General features: G+C 34.0%; 3 protein-coding genes across 3 annotated transcripts; 2 read left to right on the top strand and 1 right to left on the bottom strand.

The window, feature by feature from the left end:
• Window positions 1–3,515: 3,515 nt before the first annotated feature.
• On the top strand, window positions 3,516–6,307 carry LOC105173315 (cytochrome P450 family protein). The gene is made up of 2 exons (XM_011095015.3): window positions 3,516–3,671; window positions 5,109–6,307. The coding sequence occupies exon 2, from the start codon at window positions 5,151–5,153 to the stop codon at window positions 6,156–6,158; it is 1,008 nt and encodes a 335-aa protein (XP_011093317.1). The 5' UTR covers window positions 3,516–3,671; window positions 5,109–5,150; the 3' UTR covers window positions 6,159–6,307.
• A 5,045-nt stretch (window positions 6,308–11,352) lies between these two features.
• Window positions 11,353–14,437, top strand: LOC105173314 (vesicle-associated protein 1-1). Its single transcript, XM_088875833.1, has 8 exons — window positions 11,353–11,640; window positions 11,857–11,927; window positions 12,088–12,169; window positions 12,440–12,555; window positions 12,661–12,828; window positions 12,925–12,966; window positions 13,162–13,239; window positions 14,096–14,437. The coding sequence occupies exons 1-8, from the start codon at window positions 11,589–11,591 to the stop codon at window positions 14,204–14,206; spliced, it is 720 nt and encodes a 239-aa protein (XP_088731959.1). The 5' UTR covers window positions 11,353–11,588; the 3' UTR covers window positions 14,207–14,437.
• A 629-nt stretch (window positions 14,438–15,066) lies between these two features.
• LOC105173313 (uncharacterized) lies at window positions 15,067–19,654 on the bottom strand. The gene is made up of 7 exons (XM_011095013.3): window positions 19,089–19,654; window positions 17,478–17,573; window positions 17,147–17,341; window positions 16,984–17,053; window positions 16,716–16,840; window positions 15,987–16,059; window positions 15,067–15,425 (listed from the first exon to the last, which is right to left on the bottom strand). The coding sequence occupies exons 1-7, from the start codon at window positions 19,461–19,463 to the stop codon at window positions 15,421–15,423; spliced, it is 939 nt and encodes a 312-aa protein (XP_011093315.1). The 5' UTR covers window positions 19,464–19,654; the 3' UTR covers window positions 15,067–15,420.
• Between the last annotated feature and the right edge of the window lie 6,364 nt (window positions 19,655–26,018).

The raw sequence follows: 26,018 nt of genomic DNA, 5'->3' as shown, positions 1-26,018 counted from the left end.
TGTGCAAATGTATATATATGAACACAGGGATTACTATAACTATGACGTTTAGGGTAGATACAGCTCTTGTAGCGAAGGGGGTGCTACACAGAATATGTGATGAGGGAGATTCACGAAGGGAGCTGTGGAAACCACTCGGGTGGTAGATCACTAGCTCAAAAAGTGATCAGACAAAGATTCTTCTGGCCCACATTGGTAAAGGATACCAAGGAGTTAGTTAGAAAGTGTGAAGTCTGCCAAAAGTTTGCAGCACAAATTAACGCACCAGCGACCCCGTTGGAAACAGTTAAGATCGCTTGTCCATTTACTGATGCAAATATTATTGTTGAATGATATGGAATGCTATCGTGCCCAGTCATGAGATAAGAAGTTTTGATTTAGATGCTTGAGTCAAGTCAATTACAATATGAAAACAGAATTTTATTATGGTTATCCTAATAGATTTCAAAGTTGAATGCTTGGTTATGGAATTAATCTTGTGCGATCAATGATTAATATAACGCTTAGATGATACACTTCCTTAGGTCGAAATTCTTCTCTACTGATTTCTTCCCCATAATTTATCTCTGCTTTCAGTTTGGTTTCTATCAGTTAGTAGTAATTCTTAATTCAAACTCCTCCCCCCCCATTTGGTTACATCAACTTAATCGAGAAATTAAGTCGCAGTTCCTTAAGGATTCGACCTGGTTCCACTACTGCTACAGTTTTAAGATTAGTGATTAATTTTGACGGTTTGGACAACAGATCAGTTACTGAGGATGACCGACACATGGCAAGATCCTAGGAGGCCATTAGGTGCCATCCGTGCATCGGGAAGTATATAAACCCCTCATTTGTGAAGATTTAAGGTAAGCTTAAATGCGTAAAACCCCTATGTGTTTTGAGAAATCAGTTGAAAACCCCTTTATGTTTTAAAAATAAGCTATAAATCCCTTTCTATTTTCTTAAATATAGCTCGATTGTCCATCGTCATCAAATATGACTAACGACGTTAATTTTTTATAAAGTATATGTTATGCTCTTACTTATGATATATTATTTCTTATTTCAGTGATCGTTGGATCTTTTTTAAATGAATAAAAATCGTAGGATCTAATCAATTCATCTTAACCATTGGATCTTAAAAAATTAAAGGTCTAGATTTAACAAAATTATAAATTATAAAAAATTAAATTATTATTTATTTAATATAAATTTAATTCTAACCCTAACCCCCCCCCCCCACACACACACACACTCGCCCCACAAGCTACCCATCCCCACCCCCTTGTCGCCTGCCCCCCCTCCCCTTCCTCCATCCCCCCACACCCCGCCACTGCTTCCCGTGGTGAGAGGCTATATCGCCCTAATATAGGGTGCGACGGCAATCTGGGCAACATCGTTGTCATTCAAATCAGATTTGGGCAATATCGAGGTCGCCCACACCATAGCAAGCGATTTGGGGCGATTGCAACGCTATCGCCCTTCTCGTTAGGGGCGACGGTGTCCATTTTTTTTAGAAAAACATTGATTAAGGTTTTGATAAAAATTAAAATAAGAAAAATTGAGTTATAAAAGTTTTAAGATTCTTTATAAAAAGATTAGCAAATTAAAATTATAAAAAAAAAGTATTAAAATTCTTAAATATATATAACAATAATTTAAATTTAAATATTATTTAAAGTAAATAATATATTTTATTAAATAATTTAAATTAGTTAATAATATATTTCTTTTAATACTTTAAATTAATTAACATTCGTTTGATGTAGATTTAATTTAAAAATAAACTTCAATATATTATTTTCTATTGTGATTTTAATTTAATTTTTCAATTTAAGTTATAAGTTTATAAGAAAAATTATATCTTTTTGGTACTTTGATATTTAAAATACATATAGTTAAGAACACAAAATTAAATTTTTAAAAGGGATGAAAATATAAAAAAAATATAGCTGAAAATAAGGTTAAAACAAGTTATTTTTGACTGATGGGCATGGCCCAAAAGAGATCGGCCTAAAACAAAGTACCAAGCCCAACAAAAGGTTCATCAGCCCATGAAGAAGGCAACCCGTTCGAATTACTATGCCCAGCCCAAGAAAGAGGCCTCCTACTATCCCGTCTAGCTCAACCCAAAGGCCCCCCTCCTTGGATCAAAGCCCAATCAAGGAAGGAAGCAGACTTTGTCATATGTGGCCCAAAAAAGGAGCCCAATTCGAAAGCCCCCAAAACCAACCGATAGAAAGGAAGGTGCCCTCAAAAGGAGGGAGGACTCCTTACCAGCATCCCACCTTTCTCGCTAAAGCTGTCGTTTCCCCTCGGCAAGACTCCTATTGCTGGAGAACTCCTCCTCTATAAATAGAGGGGTACCTCCAACCCCCCCCCCCCCCCGCTGGTTGACAGATTCGAGAACTTTTTCTCTTGCAGCTATCCTCTCATTCTAAAATCGTGCTCTTGCATATTAAAATCTCATCTTTATCATAATTTTCTATTGTTATTCATTTTGTATTTTTATATGCCTTTAAATTCGAAACTAAACTTAATCATCGGAGTCCTAACCCTTTGTTTTGCATATCCTTCTTCTCAAGAATGCTTATTCAAGTGGCCTAGATCCATCTCAAAGATCCAAGGACTCTGAACTCGTGCTAAAATCGCACGTATCATTGACTATTATAATTATAAATGCAATATAAGGGCATTTTCATTCAAATTGCCAGAAAAACACCACCACTCGTTTGTTCAAATACACCTTCATTGAGTACTAATGAAAAAGGTATTTTTTTAATTGAATTTTACATAATACAGGGTAGGTTTTAGCATATTTCTAAAACGGGGTAAATGGATTTTAGCCTTTGAGGTATCTTAACTACCTTATGTATTTTTTTAAAGCATCGGATTATAGACTTCTGACCCATATAACTATTTTGATCCTTGAAATGCTTACACCGAAACTCACTCCGACACTTTCATGTCTCGTACAGATCTAAAACTTGTTTCTTTTCAACTCTTAGCTTGTGTACGACCATATGGCCCATGACTGTACGTATTGTGACCAAGTGCATCAAAATTATCCAAACACCCTCTTAAACTAAAACTTATAAATTTGTTTTTTTACCAATATTTGCGATAAACCTATATATGTTAAATTATCTTTTCAAATGCTATGTGATCAATTCTTTTCGACTCTTATTTTTATTTTTAAATTATTTATCATCGTACACAAATCCACGAGCATTTAAAAAGAATTTTGATATAAAATTATAATAGAAAATTATAAAAAGAATAAATTATAATTACAAATTATAATAAATAAAGAAGTAAGATTGAGAGACTTTGGAATAATGGGTAGTTATAAAAAGAAAAAAAGAAATATAATTCTGAGATTATAAAAAAAAATTAAAATTATTAATTTAATCAAATTTTTGTAAAGGAAAAAAATAAAATTAAAGATAAATTAAGGTATTCGAAAATTGATTTGACAAAAAATTTTCTTTTATAATATATACATATACTGTAAATTTTAAGAAACTGCCAAATTGACAGCAGACAGATTCGGGTACTGGTGTTATAACAGTCTACGTCTACCTGAGCTACGATGATTCATTCAACCGTCTGAATCTCGTTTCAAACCTTAAAATTTTCGTGAACTTCGATTGCCCGCTGCTGGAATTCATCTATGGTTTCTTGACGAGGTGAGCCCTCTCTTATCCATCATATAATCCCAATTGAACAAGGAAAACTAGGGTTCACTCTTCTTTTCTCGGATTTCAATTTATCCAGTATTTCACTCTTTTTTTCGCCTCAAACTAATGGATCTTTTGTTCATATTTATCGAATTTTCAAGCCCATTTGACATTCTATGTACTGAGTTCATCTGCTTGTTTAGAATTGTGGGTTTTATGCTATTACTGATCCTATTGTGTCTTGGTCTTTGATCCTTCTGATGTTTAGAAGATAAAAAGTATTAGCCCTTTTGTTTGCTATCTCGGTTGTGCTGTGCTTGTTGTTTGTTTATTGCTTCATCTTTAGTTTTTTATTCATAATTTTATTTTTAGTTGTTGATTCATAGAGTCTGTGTTTCTTGTATATATTCATGTAGAACTAATTATCCCTACTGTGGTTGATGATAGCATACGTTAGGCGCAGAGGATACGCAGAGGATCAAACACGACAGTAGCCAAATTAGAGTAAAATGTTGTTTTGTAGTTTTGCTACTGATGAAGGGATTAGTTGTAATATTCGGTCATCGTTATTCAGTAGTGTAATTGTTACCCAAGGCAAAAAAATGGAGAAAAGATTGGAATAATGCGGCTCTAACAAATTATTTTGCTTTGTTGGTCGCGAGTGACCAGTCAAAGTTAGACTTATCATTGGAATATGCATAAATCATATTTGGTACTGTGAACTTCAAATGAGAATAGATTATTACAATCTGAATCTTCACTTAAGTCTTAGTGATTTTAATTGAACTATGGCTGCCTAGAATTTGGTACTAGGAACTTAATTGAGTACTGCTTTCAATTTTTAGGAAGACTTGGGTTAAAATTGCGGGTGATAGCTTTTGAAGCTTTCTTGGCTGGATATGAATCATATGATGCTGCAAGCTGATATAGATTCATTAAATTCAGTATCTTGTAGTCTGTTAGCTATTTTCTGACCCATTAGGTGAAAAGTCAGAAGCTCGAAACCCCAAGAAGTCAATGGATAACCTTCATCTTCTCGTCCTGATATACATTTCTTTTACAGATTCAACCAAAATAATAAGTATAAAATCTAATGCAAGTGTGACTTCATTCTTGTCCTGAATCAATGTCATGCCCCTCGGTTGGATCTCACATATGACAATGGCAGGAAAAAAGCTAATACAAAGTCTGGATATGTATTCCGATGATTAAGTGTCCCATCCATTTAAATGACCTCCTAATTACCATCTGTGATGTTTTCGCGTTAGTTGTTGTACAGATTGGTGTTTGACACTAAGAACTAGTGTATATAAACTTGTTGAAACCCTTAAAAGTAGCTACAGTTTATGATTCAGCCACTTCAAATTTTAGGTCCTTAACTTATGGTTTTTGTCTTAAAAGATTGCATCGAATCTTGTCTAAAATCTCTTCCGATCCTCTTTTCAGGTAATTTGAAGCTTAATTCCAACCTTTGGCAAGCTTCATTTCATGAAAGTAGGGATGGCATCAGTTACCCAGCTCCCCTCTGGTATTCCAGTAGTTACTGTTTCTCGATTGCATCATAACAGCATGAAGTTATGGAAATCTCATAATCTACTCAGCAGAAGGAATATACCATGTTTCAGTAGTAACCGTCGTGCCATTTGTTATGCAAATACATCCCCATGGGAACCTGCTCCAATAACATATGCTCCTGAGAATGAAGGAACATTACTGAAAGAAACAAGCAATATCTTTGAAACCATGAATTCTTCTGCCGAGCCAGCAGAAGCTTCAATTACTAAGACCAAGCAGAATGTGGATTCAACCAACCTACCTTTCCAGTACCTGAGACGGCCTCTATGGCTTCTTGGCCCAGCACTCCTCTTAGTCACCGGAGTTGTTCCCACCTTGTGGCTGCCTATATCATCTATTTTCCTCGGTCCCAGCATAGCCAGCCTTCTCTCCCTCACAGGACTAGACTGCATTTTCAATCTCGGCGCGTCCCTTTTTCTGCTCATATCAGATGCCACTGCTCATCCAAACAACAGCACTCAACGTTGCAGCAGCAAACCGCCTGCCAGTTACCAGTTCTGGAACATGGTAGCAAATGTAATGGGATTTATCGTCCCCCTGGCAATGCTTTTAGCCTCTCATAAAGGATTCATTCAGCCTCAGCTGCCATTCATTTCGTTTGCAGTTCTATTAGGTCCTTACATTCTGCTTTTATCGGTGCAAATGCTCACAGAGATGCTAACGTGGCACTGGCAGTCACCGGTATGGTTAGTGACTCCTGTCGTCTACGAGGCATACCGGTTATTGCAGCTAATGAGAGGGCTGAAGCTGGGACCTGAGCTCGGTGCACCGTCATGGATGGTGCATGCTATCAGGGGATTAGTGTGCTTTTGGGTGCTGGTTCTTGGGGTGCAGCTGATGAGAGTTGCTTGGTATGCCGGGTTTACTGCGCGCTCATATCAAAAGCCGTCCAATGCTTCAGTTGATGATCTCATGGAATAGAGTAAGTGTCATTAAATTTTCTGCCTTGATTGGCTTATAGTGATGTATTTGCTGTATTTACTGAATATTTGTTTATAGAACTGTTTCTACAATATACAATGTACAGGATTCTGGAAGATTACAAAGAGAACTCTTTTTGTTACTGATAATTACACTCTCACTCCTTCAATTATGGTTAAATTACAGAGATTCTCTTTATTGCCTGAATATTTAGTCTGACACCCCAGTTTGTATTGTTTCTATTACAATGAATGCTAGGAGATGTCAGTATAATGAAATGGAATATTTACTATAGGAGGTGGCATTGTAATTATTTAAATAATGGGACCATTTTTATAATTTGATCATAATTGGTGGGGTTTTCATGTAATTGTTGATGTCTTTGAACTCATAGCCCCTCCATTGGTATTGTGATCTGTAGTGCAACAATAGTGCCCCACAATGAAGAGTAGTTAGTTGTCAGTGAAGATTATATAATTACAGATAGAACCCTACTGTCTATCTGTATAATTTTTCCAGCCACCCTATCTATCTGAAAAGGTTGCATTTAGGTCCTTCAGGCTGGCATTAGATATAAAGTCCATTAACTTGAGAATTATTATCTAGTGCTTCATTTATTTTTATTAACATTTAGGTCCTTTTAATCTTGCAATATTTTCTGCCATTAAAGTTGTTCAATCACAATATCCTCTCGAGAGAGTACATTATTTTTAAGGTTGATTATAATTTTTTTCCCAAAAAATTAGTACAATTACTAATTCAATCCCTCATCTTTTTGAAATTACAAAAAGTTCGTTATATTTTTCACTCTTTACTTTTATTTTCAATCACTCATAACTTAGAATTATGTTTTGAATAGTATATTTTGGTTTAGATAGATATTACTTAAACAAACATTCAAGAAACCTTCCATATTTTGAATAATTTCTTCTTCTTCTTCTTCTTTTAGAAATAACATTTTCCATCCTTTAACTTATGGTCTTTTCACTTTTGACCATGGTGGATATGAAATTTTTATTTTTAATTCCATAATTTTTAAAAAAAAAATAACACTTTTGATCCCATTACACCTTTCTCATGTGGTCGCTAAATGCATGGACCGGAAATATTACTTTTTAATATATGAGCAAAAGTGATAATCTCATAACCAATGAGATAAAAAGTGTAAAAGTTCTGATAGCTACATACTAAATACTAGGGGTGTGCAAACCGGTTAACCGAATCGAACCGAATTTTGGATTAACCAAAAATTTGGTTCGGTTCGGTTCAGTTCAGTTAAAAATCAAAATTGTTCGGTTTTTTTCTGTTTAAAAAACCGAAAAAAAATATTTTTTTTAAATAATATATATAAATAATTGTGATATTTTTTCAATTTTATCTAAAAATACAAATATCAAAATACCAAAATTAAATTCTAATTTAATAGTACAAGTCACAAGTGTACATTAATAATAATATATATTTATAATATTAATATTAATATATAAATATAATATAATATATATAATAAATATTTTATTTAATATAAAATTTAAAAAATTGATTTTCGGTTCGATTCAATTAACCGACCGATCATCAAAAAATTGAACCGAATTTTTTTTAAAAAAAAAAAACAGATGAATTTTGGTTCGGTTCGGATCATTCGGCCGATTAAATCAATTTATGCACACCCCTGTTAAATACATGGCATTTTTCAGTTAAAATATCTAACGAAAAGGTTTGACGAGTTTAAAAGATATCGAATTAAAAATGATAATTTCTTAATTAACAGGATGAAAAGTGAAAAATTGTGGCACGAAAAATTGTACTTTTTTCTTTTTCTTAAGTACATCTATCGTATTGCTGCTGTTACGCAGTCCCACCCTAAAAGTGAACCAGCCACTAATTGCCGGTCGTAAGGTCTGGTCAAATGGCCCATAAATATTTTGGCAAGACTTTATACACAAATACCTATTTCTTTATTTATATTTATATCTCGCGATTTTATTCTTTGTTGAAAAAGTTGAAATATCCACATCATCAATTCCAAATAAGTGCTTACTTTTTAGGGTAAATTTATACCGATATATTATGAGGTTAGGTCTAATTACGTAAAAAAAAATTATTTTTTATAAATTTATAAATACGTTCTCTATTTAGTAGTAAAATTTTGCACAATACCCCTGGTTTACATTACAATAATAGTTTGCCAAGAGGTGCACACCTATAATTTCACAAAAAATATGGGAAGTTTGTGTGATTATAATTAAACTCAAATAGTATCGGATGTAATTTACTCTATCTTTTATGTTGTAAGCTAAATGTTTTTCTTTTTCCCAACAAAAATTATTATTTTTTTCGCTACATAATTTTGCTTTTTATCAAGAAAATATGTCGCTGAAAAATATTATTGAAAATTAATTTCCATATTATTTTTCAAAGATTTTCAAAATTTATATACTATATTTATTTTCATTTTCAAATTATTTTTGGGATGAGTTAAAACATACTCAATGTTTGCCATTATACAAAAATATTTTATCCGGATATTTTTAACTATTTTGCCGTAAATACATACATATATATACAAATATATACATAAATATATATATATATAAAAGACATGATTTGACAATAAGAAAGTAATTTTTATCTCTCAACGTACAATATTAAAAATACAATACTTATTTTAAATTATCTACAAAACAAATCCAAACATATATACTATTTCTAACACATACTTATTTATCTTTACTTTTCTCTCGCTATCTCCACAAAACACTTAGAATACGAATCCAAATACTATGATAATTTCTCTTAAAAAGGCATAGTCTCCATTGTCAGAACCAGAATTTATTTTTAGAAAATTTACTTAAAAGATATGAAGTATCAAATCAATTTGTTAATTCAATTAAACATAAATTTACATAAAAATATAGATAAATTACAAATCGGGCTTATAAGATTTGTCATAATTATAAAATACTCATTCATCGTTTGAAAAATTATAAAAATACCCCTCTGAATATAAAGTCGTCTAACAAATATCCCTATACAATAAGCTATCACGAGCGGGTACTTGTTAGACGATTATTATTTTTTAAAAAGATTTATAATTTTTCAAACAACGAATGAGTGTTTCTAATTATGACAAATTATGGGGAGCCAGTTGTAATTTATTCTAAGAATATTAATTAAAAAATATATATTCCTAAAAATACTTTTAAAAAGAAAAAGAGAAGACGCTTAGCCACCTCGATATGCGGCCATCCAATTATACATTGAACCATATCTATCATAATTAAAAACCAATATATGGTATATATTTACTATATTATCTAATTATTTTGTCAAATTTCATATGATTCACGTTCTTGAGAACATTTAAAATATGTAGATTTATTCAGTAATAGCTACAATAATGTTTGCGTACCATAGATGATCAAGTGGTTCAAATTTCAATATCGAAATTCAACATTTACTTTTATTTTTCTAATTTAAAATAAAAATGAGGGCATATATTATTTCAATTAAAACCACTTGAATTAGCTCTACCTTACTAGAACATATATATATATATATATTATATTATTCTTTTATAATATTTAGTGTAATTATATGTAAATTTCTGTAATTTAAAAAATTACCGTTAGTACCACTGATTAATTTGTTGGTATTAGCAAAAAAATTGAATGAAAATCTATATTACCTCCAATTAGCTTATTACTGACCTACGGTAGGGCAAATAAGTTTTTCTAATCAAACCATCTGTATAAGTCGTCACACGATAATGTATATGAGAAGGTATATAAAAGTATTTTGATTAGAAAATATTTAATCTGAACTACAATAAGTTAATAATAAGCTAATTGGGATTAAATATGCATTTTTGTTTAATTTTTTTTAGCTAATATCACCAAATTTAAAAAATTTTGACTAATGAAAAGATTTTTTAAATTATTGAAGATTTACGTATAATTATATCAAATTTTGGGAAGTACAATAATTCTTGAAAAATGATGGAATTTTTTTTTTTTTTTTTCAAAATTGAGGTGGAGTTAGCTTTTGGACCAGCCACACGTGCACAAAGTACATTTCATGGCTAATATAACAATTGCAAGAAAAAAGGGAATGAATATTATTAAGTCATGACAAGAAAGAATAAAGCAAAAAAGAATTAAAATACAAAAACAAAAACAAAAAAATAAAAGCATAAAGGGAGGAAGAATATTCACAATATCTCCATATATATATTTTTTGTTTTCGAGTTTTTTACAATATTAAAAATATTATTAATTTTATTTAATAATATTGTATTATTTTAATATTTATTTATTTATATTCAGTATTTTTAAAAATAATTAATTTAATTATTTGATCTAATTTTACAAAAACATTACGCTTGAGTTAAGTTTTTATATCAAATTAAAGTACGGAATGTATATTCGATTATTAAATTTTAAATAATCATGGATTTCAATTTATACTATTTATTAAGTGCGAGGTGATCAGAGTAACTATTTTGGCAGATAAAATTTAGAATTTTTAAAATAGCCTTACTTTACTTAACTTATTTTTTTTATTTAAATAACTATATCTTTTAATTAATGAATTTATCATAATTTTTCTATTTAACTCATTAAAAGTTAATTGATTTATTTCATCAATATTGATTAATTATTCAATATTTTTTGTTTAATTAAATAAATATAATAAAAAAAATTAAATTAACAAACACATCGAGTGCGATCCGTCGATTAAGAACTATATTAATATCTCAAAAGAGTTTCATTAGTTTTATTATTTTACATTAAACATGGATGATAGTTTCTTATATATAAAAATATAATAAATCTAATTTAATTTAATTCATATTTATATATGATAAAGTAAAATTTTATTTTTTTAAAAAAATATTACATCGATTCAATCAATATATCAATAAGAATGTAAATAAATTTTCATAACTTACATAAAATAAGACAAATACTTATATATATCTGATAGAACTAAAACACATTGTTCACTAAATTAAGGCATCGATGATAGGAGAACTTAATTTATAAGCCTTCAGAAATTGTTATAAAAAGGGTAATATAATAATTAATAAATATGCTCACGTACTCATCTACCCATTACTGCTATGGTGCTACCTACCACACCGAATTTGAAGTATGTCGCAAGTTATACTTGGAAAATGCGACTTTGGTTGAAAGGATTGCCTATTTCTCCTCTCTCTCTCTCTCTCTCTAACTGGAAAAGGCCAAGGCAAAATTTCCACATATTTGGAAACCCAGATCTCTGTTTGTTCCATTCCGCTCTTAATTAACCTTGCCTCTCGGCGTGAGACGGTGCCGCGAATCAATCTAGGCCGCAGGGAAGCAGCTCCGACGCGCCGGAAAGCTCCACACGATCAATTAGTTGGCGGATAGATCAGCGATCCGCATAGAAATGAGTACCGGCGACCTCCTCCAAATTGAACCGCTCGAGCTTCAATTCCCGTGTGCGTGACGTTTTTTATGTTTATGTTTGGAAATTTTTGGTGTTTCCGTGTGTGTTGGAAGTAGGAAGTTTTCTGTTCAGAGATTATGTCTAGAAGGTTCTATGTGTTTTGGAGAAAGTGGGGGACGAGGTTAATTTAATTGTTAGATCTGTGCTTTTGATTTTTTCTGATTTTCATGCTTCTTTATTAATTTGTTTGCATTTTGTTTTGTGATAGTCGAATTGAAGAAGCAGATCTCATGTTCAATGCAATTAACCAACAAGTCCGATAATTATGTTGCATTCAAGGTAGCCTTTTTCTTTTTATTTCCGCCTTCTCTCGGATATGTCTGTTTTTCCATGTTTATTCATTCTGGAAATTGCCAGAACACAAAAACAAATAAGAAATGCCCTTGAGAGGTGGTTGATTTTTGCCTTCGGCTTCTTTGTGTTGTATCTAAATATGCAGGTGAAGACTACGAACCCGAAGAAGTATTGTGTGAGGCCAAACACAGGAGTCGTGATGCCTCGCTCCACTTGTGATGTCATAGGTCTCTCTCTTTCTCTCCGTTCACCCCTCTCTCTCTCTACCCCTCAGGATGAGTTGTTCGTTGTGCAAACCAAAGGGAATGCACACCCACCCACCCGCACATATTTATATAATTTGCCACATGCCACACTCATATACATGTAAATTTCGATTTAAGTCTGTAAGTTTAGCTACTTAAATGTTGAAGGATGGAAATGATTAATAAGATAAATTTATTAGCAGGGACTTGACAGTAGTGATATTGAACTCTTAAGTTGTTTTGTCCATTCAGTTACGATGCAAGCCCAAAAGGAGGCTCCACCAGATATGCAATGCAGGGACAAGTTTCTCCTCCAGAGCGTAGTTGTGAACCCTGGGACTACTGCAAAAGATATTACTCCTGATATGGTAATTTTATGTTTCTTTTGCATTATTTACTGCTAAGTTAGATAGTTTCAGCTATGAATATTTAATCAAGGATTCTAAATCATATAAACATGATCTGTGTATTAGTTCAACAAAGATTCGGGAAATCAAGTGGATGAATGCAAATTGAGAGTTGCATATGTTCCACCCCCTCAACCACCTTCACCAGTGCGGGAAGGGTCAGAAGAAGGGTCGTCCCCTAGGGCCTCAGTATCAGACAATGGGACTTTGAATCAGGCTTCTGACTTTAATATGGTAAGTATTTAGACCTTGTCTATATTGCTATAGCATGTGTTACACAACAATCAGAGAAGGTGTTTAACATAATTCATCTCATTAATTCCTTTGCAGACGTCAAAATCAATTTTTGAACCGCAGGAAAGCACACCAGAGGTTATATCTTACATTTTTGGTTGCTTTAAATTCCGTATCACTATTTATCTAATTTAATTTTGTTTCTGGTTCTTGTGCTCATGTCTTCTTCTGTAATTGCATATGGTGGCCCTAGTGGGCATGACAAGTTTCTGACTGTTTTTTTGCCGTCTTTTTTAAGTGCCTTACTATTATTAGTTTTGGCTTCAATTGTAGGTTAAGGCCCTGATCTCAAAGCTGACCGAGGAGAAACGTTTTGCTATTCAGCAAAATAACAAACTTCAGCAAGAATTGGTAATCTTTGTTCTCCATTTTCTGATCCTTGATTTTTTGGTTCCTTTGTTCCAACACATGTATTCCCTCATTAACTAGTTATCTTTAAGACACCTACCTACGTACTAAAGTACTGAGAAACCGAAATAATATGACTTGTTTGCACTTCCGAGTTCCCTTCAGTGGACAATTTTGCTTATGGGAATAGACACCATGAGAAATTAAAAGCAATTTTTTATATCTAAAAAGAAAAGTTGGGGTCTGCATTATAAAGCCATCCAGGTTTCATGGTCTCCCTACAAAAGAATGGTTTGATTTCCAATAGGCCCTCTCACTTTGGTGGTTCCATGAGTTTGAGTTGGCCAACTTTGGAAGTTAGATCCAGCCCAGGTGCTCATGCCAAGAACTATTGACGTGACCAATCTTGTTGAAAAGTACCATACTATTGTCTATTCAGATACAGAGAAATGTCCATTTCCTCCTGAAATCCCTGATCCATCATTGTTAAAGTAGCTGGTAAACTTGTGAATTGTAGAAATAAATTTCTACGATTCAGCTCATGCTGACCAAAACAGGGGTATAATACAGAAAGCAAAGCTGAACTAGATGGATATTTAGCTTTGGCTCTTGCTAAATCGGAGGCATGCATTGTGCCTCAATATTATTGTATGTGGGTATGTGTGCTTTTCACTTAGTATTAAATGTAATCCTTACGTTGGAGGTGACAATACATCCTGATTGGTATTTGGTAGGAAGGTAAGAAATATTTAATGATTGTGCTTGTGTAGAATGAGCCTTGGGAGGCAGCAACCGTGGCCCTTGAAATTATGCCTTTAAAGTAACCTTACTTAACTATTCATTTGCTGATGGTGCGCAGGAGCTGTTGAGACGTCAAGGTAACAAAAGCCAAGGTGGTATCCCACTCATGTATGTCATCATTGTTGGCTTAATTGGTATCCTGCTGGGTTATCTGTTGAAGAGAATATGATTGATGGAAGCAGGGTCTTTAGATATCTCAGCCGTTTGCTTGTTCAAAATTTTAGGACATTGAAGAAATGTGTCATTGATAAGAGCTTTATATTCAGTTAGCTGTTTGTTCGACTGTAGAAACAAAGCCTAAACTGGTTTTGGTGGTTCCTGTAATTGCTCAAAATGCATTCGTTGTGTGACTAGCTTTGACATTTTTATTTTACAACTCTGAGGAGTTATTTTGTTTTTCTTTTCTTTTTTCTTTTACCTAAACTCAGCTTCTTTAGTTTATTTTTTTACTTGGGTTCTCCCCGTAATTGAGTCTGAAGGTACATATTCTTCTCAAGATTTTAGGATATGGTTGGGTCTTTCAATCTCTCTGGTTCAGTTTATCTGAAAACCTGAAAGGTAAAATTGTACTGAGCCTTATTGTGTTGTAAATGGAGTCAACACTCCTGTACTTATTGGTACAAATTGAACTTGATTCTTGTTATCAGTTTCCATAACCATACAAGTATTTGGTGACATACATGATAATTCGAGGGTAAATTACATGGAATTTATCATAATCACAAATTTGTCATAATTCGAGGGTAAATTACATGGACTATTATGAAATTTGTCATAAATTATAATTATTTTTTCATTGTTTGAAAAAAAAAAATATAAATATTTTTTTAATATTAATAATCATCTAACATATATTATATCATGGCTTTGGTCCATCGTTAAATTATTGATAAATTACAATAGACCATGAAATTTATCATAATTATAATTAGGTAAATATACTAATGTTTGCTTGTGAAGCTTATGTTCTATTCACATAACATAAATGGATAGATATATATGATTAAAATCCTGAACAAACAAGCGGGGTTGCCCAGAAATATTCATATCTTTGCAATAAAAAAGGACCAGTTTATCTTTTTACTGTCCTAATAAACCTGATAGCACGCACATGCAAGCGCAAGGAGAATAGGGAAATCTGCAGTATGATACAGGACGAAGCAATAAAAAGAATCTTATTCTAAGCATCTGATGTCAATAATGTCAAAGAGTATGAGATGTGCAAGTCTTTCTAATTTCTGATGACCCATAGCGTCTTCTTGATCCTTGGCCAAAAAGAGGAACTTCTCTACTTTAATACAATGGTACAGCTTGACTGCTGTGGAGCTGCCAGTGCTAATCGACACCATCAAGGGTCTGAATATGCTGATGCTTTGTAATTTATTAACCTGTGGTAAAATCAGAAAAAAGATCAACACCAGATGGGTTGTTCAAATTTACGGTATTGGGTGTATTGTTAACATATATCATGCTGAAAGCCGAATCAATTTGCAATAATACAGTTGTCGGTGATGCTACACAATCCGAACAAGCGAGGGACAAATGACGAAGATATATCCAGGTTTTAGGTAAAGAAGGCTATCCATGTCATAAAACCCAAATCAGCAAGCTCTTAGAATGCGAGAACTACCTACAAATCTATCAAATGCAACATGAAGTTGAATTATAAACAACTTGTCCAAAAGGGATATCCAATTGATGTACATAAGTTATGTTGTTCCTCTTTCTCGGTTATTAGTGCATGTGAGATGGAAGGAATCAAAATCCGGCCTTTGAATGACTGATTGAACAGTGAGTTTGTGTCAACTTGTACATTATTTCCATATACTATCCAAATAATGAACTCTACCCTTTAAATTTAAAAACCATGCGAAGATGATAGCAGGCGCGACATTCTTTGCTAGGGAATAACCAAGAAAATGCCACACAATTTCCTGCGCCCAACATACCAGTTCCACCGCCATCAGAACCTTTCAGCATCTTGCATCGACCAACAATATTTTGGAAGTCATCAAAACTTACCTGGAAAGGCAAGTATTCACAAAAGAGTGTAAAGATGAAAATAAGTATAATAACATAAATGAAGACAAATACTCGGAACAACTTAGTGAAGATAAGTTTGTAACTGTAACCGATAACTTTATGTAGTTTAATAGATACTCTTCGCCCACTTACGATGACTTCCAAACTAAATCATAAGAACTCAAACGCCTTTGTGCTCAACTCATCACAAGTGATTTTGAGTCGCTCTCTACCTCTAGGTTTTCTGTTAGTGCAGGTCATTTGGTTGTTCTATGTTGCACCTAATGTTCTTCATTGGGGAGTTGAGAAAACCATCTCAAAGAATCTTGATTTATCTTGAACGAGCAATAACTTAACCAACTTAAAACTGGTTTCTCTCGCTGTTCTATCTATTCTAGTTATACCAAACATACACCTTCCAAGTGCATTTCAACTACACTTGATTGTAGATAATCATATGTGGTCCCATAAGCACAATTGGTCTTATGGCAGTCGAGTACATCCATTCAATGGAAAAGGTTCTATATTGTTGTGCAGGGAGCCTAATCATATTTAGTAACAAATAATTGTTACTCTGACGGTAAGGTATACAGAGTAGGAAATGTTAAATCACACAAAATTATTCCTAAAACAGAAAAGCAGAAAAAGATAATCACCTTTCCATCTCCATCACTATCGAAGCAACGTATCATCTCAGCTATCTCCTTTTCTGACCATGTAAAGTCATGGGCTATGGCTAATCTCTCTACATCTCTCAGAGTGATGCCACCTTTTCCAGTTTCTGTTGACATTTCAACTAATGAGTTGTAAGCAATTAATGGAAACAGAGTAAGTGTTAAATATTTTGTTATTTAATTAAATGTTTAATCATGTAGATGCTGTACAAAGAGAAATTCAGCGATCCAAGAAAAAACTTTTTATTACCATCAAACTGAAAGAAATGTATAAGCATTTCATCTTCGGTCATTTGCACTCGACTGGTGATTTGCCGACCCTAATAATAAGTATACAAGTATGAGAGTAGAGAAAATCATGGTAACTCATACATGCTTATCTATGATAATCACCAGTCACGATCAATACGAACCGGTTTTTTTCTCTTTCTCGTTCCTGAATCATCTTGAATGCAGGAACTTTCTTTTCTTTTGTCACTTGCAGTATCTATAGTATGTGTGGCAGGGGTTTTAGAAGATGTAGTCTTCTTAAGATGGGCAACGGGATTAGGAGAACTGCTTTTTACATCTAAAAACCCAGCAGAATCTTGTAGTGATAGAGCAATTGCCTGCTCACCAGATAATTCTTTAGAGTTAAGAATGAGCACAATCATCGGAATGTTCAACAGCTTGTGAAACAATGCACATTAAAACCAAACAGCAACAGACAAACAAGATGCTATAGAAAAGAAATTGTTTTCTTACCTGCATTAAAGCATCATCATCCTCCACAAAATCTGAGTCGAATGTAGGCTTTTGAACAGGGCCTCGCTTCTTAGGAGTTGAAGTTTTGCTCATCACCTGGAGCAAAATTTCAAGCAATATATGTGGCTTAAACCGAGAAACATGCATCTCACTTTCACTCATGAAGCTAGTAGTACTAGCTGGCAATTTGAGTGAAATTGCAAGAATGGATATCAACGTACAAGAAACAAATGACAAATCGATGCTGCACCTCCGTACTTGGTTTCAACTACAGCTGTTCAATTTCTTGAGATGATCAGACAGAGCACAAACACACAATGAAATGACTTTTGTGTTCTTTGATATTTTCAGTGAGCATCTGGAGTATCTCTACATGGACATAAATGTGCTATAATCTTCTTCATCTGATGTTTACATATGAAACTTTACATACAGTATGCACTTCAGCAGGATGACGGGATAATGCATATTGAACAAAGATAAATACGATATATTAGCTTCTCCATCAAATTAATCGTGAATTAGCTATTACACCACAGAATACTGGCCATAATACATCACATACAAGTGCACCATCATATATCATTGGATGAGTTTATAAGCTCTTTAAAACATCTTATAAGATGTTTGAGTGCTTATAACATGCTAAAATGTGTTTGGTAATTTTTTTAGGAAATATCTTATAAGCTTAAAAATAAGATTTTAGGAGCTTATAAACTCTTTAAATAAATGTAAGGCGTTGTTATCTTATTTTTAAGATCTTAACAAATTTCTTCAAATTAGTTAGAAATTTGTTATTACTAAGATCTTATAAGCTTTATAATCTTATTTTTATCTAAACACTATGAACTTAATTATAGAATAAGATCTAACATCTTATAAGCTCTAAAAACATGTTATAAGATGTTCGTAGAAGATCTTTTAAATAAGTTTAGCCAAACACCCTGTAATTCTTGTTTAGCGACGGAGCAAAAGAACTTTGTACATTTTTTGCAGCAAAATTTGAGCTTTCCAGATTATAGTTACCATAGAGATCCAACCACTAGATTGTTTAAACCACTAACAGCCTAATCCACATCAGTACCGTCTACCGCATATCAATAAGCACACAATCAAAACAATCTATCCTAACTACTCCACAACCAGATGTTGCGCCATACGAGTAAAACAAATAGAATAAAGCACAAGCAGAATCTCATAATCGCAACCAAAGAACAAACAAGAAGTTTCCACAAATGATGCTGCTCATGACACGGCATATTCTTGTAAAACTTCACATATTCGTAACTACTTCGAGTTAGGCCACGCTACTCTCAATGTCTCAGACAAAAAGAGCAGGTCATTTCATCCTTGTCAGATAAACAGTAATAAGATTAGAAAAATGGATGATAACATGCTGACACACAGCATACTACCTAGCAGAAATGATAGAACTGCTTCATACAAACATACAACCTAGTATGCAAAATTAGACAATATCAAGTAACACACCGTACGATTAGGAGAAACAAGAAAAGGGAACTCAAAAAAGACAATCACACATGAAGCATAGAAGATCATTGAAGTGGCATTCTTGAATATGATCACCATTTCTACAAGATTTAATAGTACCTTCTTCTTCTGAGACAGCGAAAACTCCTCATCGTCTTCATCCTCTTCCGCTGAGGAACTCATTTCCTCATCATCTTGAGTCGGATTATACTCTTCATCTTCATCAACCAATTTTCTCTTGCCCTTTTCCTCATTCTTCTTATTAGGCGTTTTGTGAACCGATTCCATGAAAGAAGTTGCAATCTTACGCAGCCCCAAAGCCTCCATTCTCCTTTTATTTTCCTCAATTCTATTCAATCTCAGCTTCTCGTAGTCTGATAGTTTTTCCTGATTTCCTGGGCTGCCCTTTCCATTTGCCGCTCCATTCTCGGGTTCCTCTTCCGATGAGATTTCTTCTTCGGACTCCGACTCTGCAAATTCAACAGATTTGGGCATTTTTCCTGAACTGGGTTTTCGATTTCTTGGCTTGTCTTGATCAAATTGCAAGGTCTCAACACCTTTCCTCGGTTGGTTCTTGGTCTTTCTTGATGGAAGAAAGAACAAAACGGCGGGAATTTGGTACAAGTTTGAGGGGCAATTCTGGCTAATTAGTTTCAATCCCTTCTTTTTTTTTTTTGATAAACATTAGGGTAAAATTAAAATCTTCAAGAGAATTGAAATTATGTAAGATTTGTTCTTTTATATTTATATATACTATTATATTAAGCCTGTGCCCTACTATTAATTAATTTGGTATGCTAAATGCGAAATTTCTAAAGTATCTTCAAATTTTTAACAACTTACCAATATCAATTCAGTGTGCCAAATTTTTAATTGTAATTTTCTAATTATTTTCTATCCATGATCTTATAAATTTTCGTCCTTACTTCACACACACCAAGATTTGAGTACACCTCCATCTGCTAGAATTAAATTATATATATAAGTGATATATAACTATTTGACTTCAAATATGAAATTAATGAATGATATGATTGAGTGAGTATTATATTTGTGATATGATTATTTAATAAAATTATTTTTGTTTACTTTAGGAATAGTTACATTTACATCTTCTCCCTTGTTGTTCTTTTAGATAAATTATCTCTATTTTTTCAAAAAATATAAAAATCACCCTGGCAGTCTTTAAAACTCCAAAATGTCCCTATTGACTTGGTCAAATTTTAATATAATTTTTAAGGACAAAAATGCCTTTTGGAGTATTTATGTAATTACTAAGATAGAATGGGTATCAAAGAAATATATATATAGGGATAAGCAACATGATTCAATAGATTTTCTTCTTATTAATTATTTATTTAATTCAAAATTAAATTATTTTATTACTTTTTTAATTTAATCTTTATATAAAATTACACCTTTTAATAATTAAGATATTAAATTATTTAATTAATATATTATTAAAATGAATTACTGTATTATGAATTTAAATTTAAATATTATTACACTTTTATCATTATTTGAAATTAATAAAATTAAATAATTATTCATATCCTCTATTTTTATTTATAATTGAATTTTACAAAAAAATTTAATAAGTAATAATTCAAAATAATTTATGCATTTTCTATAAATCATATTAGAATTAATAAAATAAATAATTTATTTATTAAAAATATTTTAAATTATTAAATTAATTTTTTTTAAAAAAGTTATCTCTTTTTACTAATCCTACCACCATGCCACCCGCAACTCCACCTATGCCCTCACCTTCATTGCCCCATTGCTGCGTATCACCTCGCATCACTTGCGCCCATCTTTCACCCTCCTCTATCATCGTCCGCCGTCAAAATATGCATGTGTATATGTATTACTATATAATTAATTATGTTCAATTGCTACATATTTATATATTTATATTCATATATGTATAATCTATCAATTTTAGTAAAATTTAGTTATAAATAAAAATAGAGAATAAATCTTTTAATTTTAAGAACTTAAAAAATTAAAACAATTTATACAAATGCGATAGTTTTTTAATTAAATTTATAACCTAGTAACTAATTTTTATTAGTATATTAATTTATTAATTAAATATTTCAATTATTAAGAGATGTAATTTTATATAGAGATTCACTAAAAAAAAGTTAATCAAATAATTTAAGTTTAAATTAAAAATTGGTAGAAATAATTAAAAATATAAGAGGTCATATTATTTATTCTCATAAATATTACTTTGACACTCCTTCTATCTTTTAGTAATTAAAAAAACACCCATAAGGGCATTTTTTATCTTAAAAAAATTATATTAAAATTCAACCAAGTCAACAGGGGCATTTTGGAGTTTTCAATGCTGTTAGGAGTGATTTCTGTAATTTTTGAAAAGGTAAGGGTAGTTTGTGTAAAAGGACAATAGGTGAGGGGGTGAAATCTAATTATTGCTTTATTTTATTGTATTGAAATTCTGATGGAAATGAGTGAAGTATTATTTAATTTATATGACTATTTTAAGTGTTGTTTGGCAAAAATCCCCAAAATGCTTTTTTATTTTTGATACGTATAAGAAATTTGGCTACACTACAAGGGCCAAAGGATTTTTAAGAAAATTTTAAAATTATCAAAGGACTAGCCATACAAAACAGATGTTAGCACTCGGATATTTTAGTCAGTAACGGTTTAAGAAGAAATAAAAGAAAAAATTTGAAATAAAGTGAGAATAATGGTGAAATATGATGTTAGAGTGATAAAAATTCGTGGAGTACAAAATATAGGCTTGAAATATACTGAAAATTGAGAGAGAATAGTGCAAGCAAAGAGAAAGTTTGAGGATGAATGTGATGTTGTTTACCATAAATCTGCATAAAACCTCTATTTATAAGCTTTTACATAGTTGGATACAAAGTCAAATACCGAGTTTCGTGCGACATTAGAAAGCTATTTGAGTTGGCTATCATACACAACAAATGTTGGAGATTTTGATAGGTATTGACTCATATATGTGAGCTGGATGAAACCCTGTCAAATTTGCCTACAATTCCGAGAATTAGATATTTATGGACTTTCCAGCTCATTTATGCCTGATTTACCTAGAACCACCTGGAGATATTCTAGGGGGACGTGTACAAATATGTTGACAAGCTATATAACGTATCCTACCAATTGTATGATGAGATATTCGACTAAAATGACTTATTTCTTGGGCCTGCCAGTTCAGTGAAGTAGCAGGTAAGCTTGTGGGTCTTTCTTTCCTGCTGATCGACTTTATTCATCCTGCTGGTAGGCTATGTCCGTCTTGTTGGTAGGCTTTATCCGTCCTGCAGGTGGGCCCTTATCCGTCCTACTGATGAGCCAACTGGGCTCTTATCCAGCTGGACTAATATACCTAACTTGTGGATTTGGCCTAATAATTTTAAGGAACATCATCACTTCCCCCCCATTCCAGGAGTGCAAGTTGTAGAGTTGGATTGTTGGAGTAGGTAAGATGTCCTGCAAAAAAGAGAAGAATTTTCCTTCTTGTCAGTAGAACTAATCCCACTGAGGTTCTTGAGTAATGCCGACTGATTATGGACTCCAGTTGGAGAGTCCTTTTTGCTATGCTTTATTGTTCTTGAAGGTTAGTATAAATACTTAGCTGAAAAATACCTAATTTATTTGCTACATAACAATGTTCCCTGCAGGTGTTAGAGCAATGATAGCAGGACAAGATAATTCTTAATCCAAATAGCTACGCCTTTACTACGACAAGCTTGTAGGTTTAGGCAACCTGTTATAGGGCAAGAAATGTTGCCTTATTTTGCCCAGCTGATGCATGCATACTTGTTCCTGCTGCTCCTATCATTAGATTGAAGATGTGATTTCGTTAGTAGGAGAGAGTATATCTCACAGTAAGTGAACAAGGATAGAACTCAGGTATTAAGTGACTAAGCAGGTTGTATTAGCATGATGATGAAATAGATGAGCCAACAAAAGGCAAATAGAAATTGAAGTAAGTGTGTCAGCTAGTAATTGTTCGCAGGGTATGTATGCCAGTTGGTGATGGCTGAGTTGGATGCGTGTGCCAGCTAGTGGCGACTCATGTCGCTGCGTTCACCAGCTAGTGGCTTACATAAGTGCCTGCACTAGCTAGAGGCACCTTATGTAGCTAGAGGCTAGAGACATTGATTTCGAGGTGGACTTCGACTTGCTAACAGAGTGATGGATGGAGACAAGGACTCCATGGCTGCGTTGAACAACCTAAAAATCCGGTGGGAATCCAAGTTCGGGCATGGTGAACTGGAGAGGCAACAGGCGGCACTGGTGATTCGTAATGCATGGCGCTGCTTACTAATGGCGACTACTAATCTTTTGGCCGGAAAATGCACTGAGGAGGGGCCATCAGCGGCGAGGGAAGGAAATATGCAGAATTTCTCTATTGGTGCGTCTTTCTCGTCGGAAAATTTGCAAAGTCCGGCATATGTGCAGAATTCGATGACGTTCGGCTAGACTCCGACAATGACTGAACTTGTGCAGACAGCTCCTTTAAACGCGATGGTGAGCTCTATTTTGGGATAAAAGTTGATAAAAAAACTCTTGCAAGGATAAGGTACCCAATTCTCACACCGGAATGTTCGTGGGCAACATCCCGTTGCATGCATGTCCTGATGATACCATGCATGATAATAAAACCGTACATGCATTGAATAACTCATCGCGAAAAACTTTGTCATATGTGGTTCCTAGTATTCAAAATGGCAAGGTGATTATATGTCCTACGATAGAAATTGTCCGGGATGGGTCTAGAAGATGGAAGACGACGGCGATTGGATATTTTCTAGGAAAAAAAATCATATTTCCACCACCTAAAAGTGTATGTCTCATCAATATGGCCGGCACTACGAGATGTTACTGCCACAGCTAACAGATTCTTCTTCTTCCAGTTCAAAATAGTTAATGATATGGAGGAAGTTATTGAGGGAGGACCATGGCTTTTTCAAGGTCAACCGATTGTTTTACAGAAATGGGAGCCAGGGATGACAATGAGAAAATTGAAACATACCCAAGTACCCGTATGGATTAAGCTATGCCACCTTCCTATGGAATTATGGACAATGGAAGGACCAAGTACAGTGGCAAGCGGAGTCGAAAAATCCTTGTATCTGAAAACCATCACGAGGGCATGCACGAGGCTGGACTTCGCTCGTGTATGCGTCATGCTTGACATCAGTTCAAAATTACTCAAGCATATTATTATTCTGACCTCAGACAATGATGAGAGAGAATCACCATGCAAAGTGGATGTCGAATACGAATGGGTGCCCCGAAGTGCACAGGGTGTATGAGCTTGGGGCATTTTTCAAAGAAGTGCGTGTTGAGTAACCCGACAAAACCTACTAAACTATCGGTGTCTGTCTATGTGACAAAGATAACGACTAGTGGGCCACCTAAGATGGTGTAGGAGAAGGACGGTGTCACTCAGTCAGTAGCGGTTGTTGGTGAACCTACAATTAAATAAAAGCCACGGGAAGAAGAGGCTAGATCGCCATCTCCGTGCTCCGATGAACCCGAAGCACCAAGGAGGGACGAGCGACGAAAGGATAAAGGCAAGGATATTGTCCTTTATAACACATTTGATGCATTACATCTCCTAGATGATGGTGCAGACAAACATATCGGGGGTCCTAAGTCATGCAGCCCCACCTCAGTTGACCCGTGTTGAACGCAGCTGTTTGGAACGTGTTTGGCCTGAACAAGAGGGACTACCAACTAGCAGTGAAAGATCTTGTTGCTGGGTTCAGGTTACATTTCCTCGGTCTCATTGAAACTCGTGTTAGATTGAATAATATTTCTCAGATTCAATCATTTCTATTACCGCATTGGAAATGGTTTGTCGACTATGTGTCAACTAGAAACTGTATTTGGATCGCTTGGGATGAGAACTTTATTCATGTTGATGTCATTGAATTGGGTGCACAACTTATTCACTGTAATGTCACCATTCGAGCACTTGATGAGTCTGTTGCCATGACTGTTATTTATGGGCCACTAAGCTAGCTGACAGACGTGATTTGTGGACCACTTTGGGGATGTTGGCCATCCAGTGTGTCGATACTCCGTAGCTTGTTGGGGGTGACTTTAGTGAAGTTTGTGGTGTCTCAGGAGACATTCGAGTAACAATGGAAGAATTTAATTCATGTATCCAGGGGGCAAGACTTCTTCCTTTGCCCATGCAGGGAGAATGGTTCACATGGCACAATTGTAGTGTGAGTCTGAGGAACCTATGGAAATGACTGGATCGGATGCTCATTAATGACACATGGATCGCACGGTTCCTAACATCAGCTTATATGAACCTTACCTCGCGTACCTCAATAGCATTGGGAGGTATGTTCCGCTATGACAATTATCTTACCACCTCACCAGCATTATTCCTAGCGTGCAGAACGTTTGACAGCATGAGGTAGTTGGTGTACCAATGTACGCAGTTACTCAAAAGCTAAAAGCTTTGAAACCAGTCTTTCGAGAACAGAGAAGGAATAGGGGGATTTATCACATAATGTACAGCTGGCTAAGGGATTTCTGGAGGCTGCCCAATTATTAGTTAGTGCGAACCAGCAGGAGGAGTTGTTCCTTTACTTGGAACATTGTTGTCAATTAGTTTTGACCAAATCGACAAAGCTTGAACAAATCATGCTACGTCAGTGAGCTAAGATGGAATGGATGAAAGGAGGCAATCAGTGCTCTAGGGTTTTCTTTCGTAAGATTGCCCAACGGAGGACTATGAGGAGAATTTTGCAAATCAATGATGAGCAAGGAATCACTCATTCGGCTCAGGAGGCAGTCACTAATGAATTTATCTCCTTTTATCATAACCTGCTAGGAAAGGAGACGTAGCTATATTGATATTCGGTTCCTCAAACCATGGGCCAAACATTTACTAACAGAAGACGAAATCATTGCTATCCTTCGGCCTTTCACCCCCTCGAAGGTTAAACAGGCAGTGTTTGTTATAGCTGAAGATAGGCACTGGGTCCAGATGGGTATTCATCTAGTTTTTTTAAGGCAGCATGG

This window comes from Sesamum indicum, linkage group LG11, assembly GCF_026168435.1.
Source record: "Sesamum indicum cultivar Baizhima isolate 11 linkage group LG11, ASM2616843v1, whole genome shotgun sequence".
Classification (NCBI taxonomy): domain Eukaryota; kingdom Viridiplantae; phylum Streptophyta; class Magnoliopsida; order Lamiales; family Pedaliaceae; genus Sesamum; species Sesamum indicum.
Note: the sequence above shows the minus strand (reverse complement) of the source record. Positions and strands in the feature narration are given on the sequence as shown.